A 4341-nucleotide genomic window follows, 5' to 3' on the forward strand; every position below is an offset into this window, starting at 1 on the left:
ACCGTCCAGTCCTCTGCCCGTCGTCCAGTCCGACCGTCCAGTCTGACCGTCCAGTCTGACCGTCCAGACTGACCGTCCAGTCTGACCGTCCAGTCCGACCGTCCAGTCCGACCCACCTCACCCTGGTGGATGAACTGTGTCCTACCTTTAGCTCTTCTTTGCTGTGGAAGTTGTTCAGCAGATGATGAAAGTGAATTTCTGTCATCTGTCGTAGCAGTGAGAGGAGACAGGAAACATACTCCCCCTGCAGGAGGGCATCACAGTTACACACAGCTTCTCACCGTCTAAAGTTTTGTTGTTGTTTTATTTTTAATTTATCATCTAAACATCTAAAAACCCACGGTTATCTCAGCCGTGCACTGGGGGCAGCGTTGTCCTCTGGATGTCTCCACCGAGTGAGACTTGCTCATGATGGACAGCAGCGTCTGCAGCAGGACGTCCAGGAGACTCTCCACCATCATCTCCACCTCTTCTTGGACCGAGGACTCCTGACAGAGAATACCAGAGGCTTAGAACAGGAACCTGCAGCATGTGCTGGTCAGGGAGCACATGGTGCCGTACCATGGAACTGGTCTTGATAATGGAGAAGATGCTTCCCAGGATCCCAGAGCAGATGAGCAGCTCTCGTTGTTGGCGCAGATGCAGGTGGATGTGGTGGAGAACCACGGGCAGCAGAATGCTGCGGGACTCTGAGAGAAAGAGAAGGAGATGAAAAACTCTCTGGTCTCACCTGCTTCACGCCCGCAGCCTTGATACTGGTCTCACCGGGGAAGAAGAAGAGGCGACTGTCCACGGTCCTAGCGATGGACTGCAGCTTGACCACGTCCATGGACTGACCGATGTCCACCGTGCTGGGCATGCTCCCCAGCGTTCCTCGGACGTATTCGGCCACTTCCTGAACGGTGAACATCTGCAGCAGCTCGTCGAAGATGTCGGGGAAACTGTTCAAAAGAGCTGCCTGGAACAGAACAGAACCGGAAAGTGAACAGAACAGAACAGAACAGAACAGAACAGAACAGAACAGAACAGAACTCCTGGGTCGTTCTACACAGAACCAGGAGAACCATTAATAACACGTTAATAACACAATGAATAAAAACAGGGGGGTGATGACCCCACCCCACCCCCACCCCCTCACAGCGTGGTCCCACTGACCTGCGTGAACACCAGTCACAGCATGGTCCCACTGACCTGCGTGAACACCAGGTTCTCCGAGTTGCGACTGTCCAGGCTCAGGACGAAGCGAATGGACTGGAAGAGCTCCTGGACGCTGGCCCTGAACTGGTCCTCCTCCAGTCCACAGGTGGCCCTCGAGTACAGGATCCGGGACTGGACGATGAACTTGAACAGGTACTCCAGAGCCTGGGACACACAGTGGGGTAGGGCTCAAGTCTCACTCTGACTCTCAGACCACCAAAGACCTTCTACTGTGGCCTACAGGCTCCTGGTGGAACTACAACCAGACCAGAATCAAGACTGTGGTACTTTACCCTCATGGCCTCCTGGATGTGGTCCTGTCGGACCACCTCTGCCGAGCGGTCCATGTACCACTTCAGACATCGGATCAGCTCCCTGCACAGACCGTGACAGTAGAATCACAGCTACGGACACACGGTCCAGGTGCACACAGGGGGCGCTGTTGGCCTTCATACTCTCACTCTCTACACCTGCCTAACAGTTTTGCACAGTGAGAACTTCCTGTCTGCTCTGACGGACGCCGGTGACTCACTTGTACGCCAGAGCTCCAGCGAAGTGGTTCTGTATGTAGGAGTCCATGACGGGTCTGAAGTGGTAGAAGCGACTGTCCCTGAGCAGGTTGATGATGAACACCTGCCCACATCAATCATCATGTGTCACTGTGGGCTGCAGTACACCAGCCTACCTCTAAGCGGACCACTGAGTTCAAGTTCCTACCAGTGACTGGAAAACCAGCGGTCCGTATTTGTCCGTGTTTTCATCCAGGAGACAGAAGAGTGTGTCCAGGACGTCCCTCAGAAACTGTCAGGGACAAAAGACAGATTTGATTAAAGTCCTCAGGACCAGGACCAGGACCAGGACCGGGACCAGGACCAGGACCAGGAACTAAAGTCAATGCTTTTCTAAACAACAAGGTGAAAAGTTCAGACTTCAATGTCAACAGTTAAACATTAGTAAAAACCAAACTAGTACGACTAGTAACTAGCACGACTAGTAGCTCGCACGACTAGTAGCTAGCACGACTAGGAGCTAGCACGACTAGTAACTAGCACGACTAGGAGCTAGCACGACTAGAAGCTAGCACGACTAGTAACTAGTACGACGAGTAGCTATTACGACTAGGAACTAGCACGACTAGGAGCTAGCACGACTAGAAGCTAGCACGACTAGGAGCTAGCACGACTAGCAACTAGCACGACTAGTAACTAGTACGACGAGTAGCTATTACGACTAGGAACTAGCACGACTAGGAGCTAGCACGACTAGGAGCTAGCACGACTAGGAGCTAGCACGACTAGGAGCTAGCACGACTAGCAACTAGCACGACTAGGAGCTAGCACGACTAGTAGCTAGTAGGACTGGACGTGTTAGGACCAAGGACCTTGACGATCTCCTCTCCACTGATCTGTCGTAGTCGACCCAGGATGTCCAGGACTCTGTCTGGATGCCTTCCAGTGCAGCGGGGCCAGAAGGTCCACTGAGGGAAGGACATGAGAAGCTGTCAGGTCCAGGTCCAGGTGGACCCAGAGACAGGACTAGAAGATGATTGGTTGGTGGGTGTGGGACCTTCACTCACCATTCTGAGTGAGTTTGGTGGAGCAGAGGATGGTGGACACCCAGAAGACCTCTTTGGGGCTCCTCTGGAACGGCAGGTTGGACGGCAGGTTGGGACAGCTGTTGAAGTCCTCCTTACAGCAGGGGAGGCTCAAGTACAGGCCCTGGTTACTGAAGGTGGCATTCTCATCACACTGTGGGGCGGGGACCGGGGGGGGAGGGGGGGGTGACAGTAGTAACATGTTTGTTATTGTCTGAGAAACTGTGGTCAGTACTGCCCCCTAGTTGTGGCTTAAGAAACATTCCAAAAGTAAAGCACATACAGGTGTAGGTAGGTGTGTGTGTGTGTGTGTGTGTGTGTGTGTGTGTGTGTGTGTGTGTGTGCTCTCACTTTGTAAACATAAAGCTCGTGGATTTCATCTGACAGTGTGGTCCCGTCTTCTCTCATCAGAGGAGTGAAGGCAAAACCAAAGAGCTTCTTCTCTCCTTTGTCTTTAGCTGAAAGACATTTTATCATCGTCATCATCATCATCATCATCGTCATCATCATCATCATCATCATCATCGTCATCATCATCGTCATCATCATAATCGTCATCATCGTCATCATCATCATAGTCTAATGCACTGGGGGACGACTGCCACCACTTAGCACCACCTACTGGAGCAGTGTCTGAACTCAAAGCGCAGGTGAGACCCTCTGAAGCGGTCTATGGGGATGGGCAGCTTGACCATCTCACTCCAGCGGGGGCTGTTGTTGTGGTAGAGGACGAAGGAGCGATGTTCACTGGTGTGGGGCTCCCCGCTGCCCAGACTGATGCAGTCCTGAGGAGGAGACAAGGAGGTGACCTCACAGTTCATCTGAGTCTGTCATGGATGAGGTCATGGATGAGGTCATGGATGAGGTCATGGATGAGGTCATGGATGAGGTCATGGATGAGGTGGTACCTTCAGAGTGTCTCCATCGGCGTAGAGCACGTACAGCGTGACTTCGATGTTCTTCTGGACGCTCTTTCCACCTCTCTCAAACTCCCCTCGCTCAAGGGTCAAATAGAGGTCATTGCGTGTGTCACCTGTGACAGAGGGGAGGCGGGTGAGTGAAAGGGTGACGTCATTCATTTGAAGAAGGCAATAAAAATACAAAGTTGAAAAAGTTGAACTATAAAAGAGCAGAGCTATTTACAGGGTTGAATGAACAAACCCTGCTAACGGCTAATGCTAACGTGATGACTGACCAACAGAACATGAACTTCTCTAAAGTGAAAAGTTTAGTTTTGAATATGTGAGAAATTCAGCTTTTTATTCTTCATCTTCAGCACTACGTTCAAATCCTCCCCTCCTCATCCTTGTCTCCTGGTTAGCTCTTCAAATCTGCTCCTCTGAACTCCTCGTGACGTCATTAGCACCATTAGCAGCATTAGCATCGTAGCTCCTCCCACCTGGCATGATGACATCTGGGAAGCCCAGTTTGCGTGTCAGCGCCAGGGCTCTGGTGAACACAGCCTGGTTCTCCCGCCTGATCTGGTCCAGCTCCCCCCGCAGCAGCTGCAGGGAAATGATGAGGCCTGTAGGGGGGGACGAGGGGGTAGG

The 4341-nt window shown here is 52.2% G+C and overlaps 1 protein-coding gene across 1 annotated transcript in view; it reads right to left on the bottom strand.

Moving 5' to 3' along the window:
* Positions 1 to 4341, bottom strand: part of LOC103385468 (dedicator of cytokinesis protein 3-like) — a 24606-nt gene that overhangs the window by 10005 nt on the left and 10260 nt on the right. Inside the window, 15 exon segments of the mRNA XM_017035835.2 lie at positions 146 to 244; positions 342 to 488; positions 562 to 689; positions 766 to 958; positions 1192 to 1362; positions 1491 to 1572; positions 1730 to 1830; positions 1915 to 1998; positions 2579 to 2642; positions 2644 to 2674; positions 2774 to 2945; positions 3143 to 3249; positions 3414 to 3576; positions 3700 to 3824; positions 4191 to 4340. Coding sequence (XP_016891324.1) covers positions 146 to 244; positions 342 to 488; positions 562 to 689; positions 766 to 958; positions 1192 to 1362; positions 1491 to 1572; positions 1730 to 1830; positions 1915 to 1998; positions 2579 to 2642; positions 2644 to 2674; positions 2774 to 2945; positions 3143 to 3249; positions 3414 to 3576; positions 3700 to 3824; positions 4191 to 4340 — 1817 coding nt within the window.

The sequence above is a fragment of the Cynoglossus semilaevis genome, chromosome 10 (genome assembly GCF_000523025.1).
Source record: "Cynoglossus semilaevis isolate Cse_v1.0 chromosome 10, Cse_v1.0, whole genome shotgun sequence".
In the NCBI taxonomy this organism is placed as follows: domain Eukaryota; kingdom Metazoa; phylum Chordata; class Actinopteri; order Pleuronectiformes; family Cynoglossidae; genus Cynoglossus; species Cynoglossus semilaevis.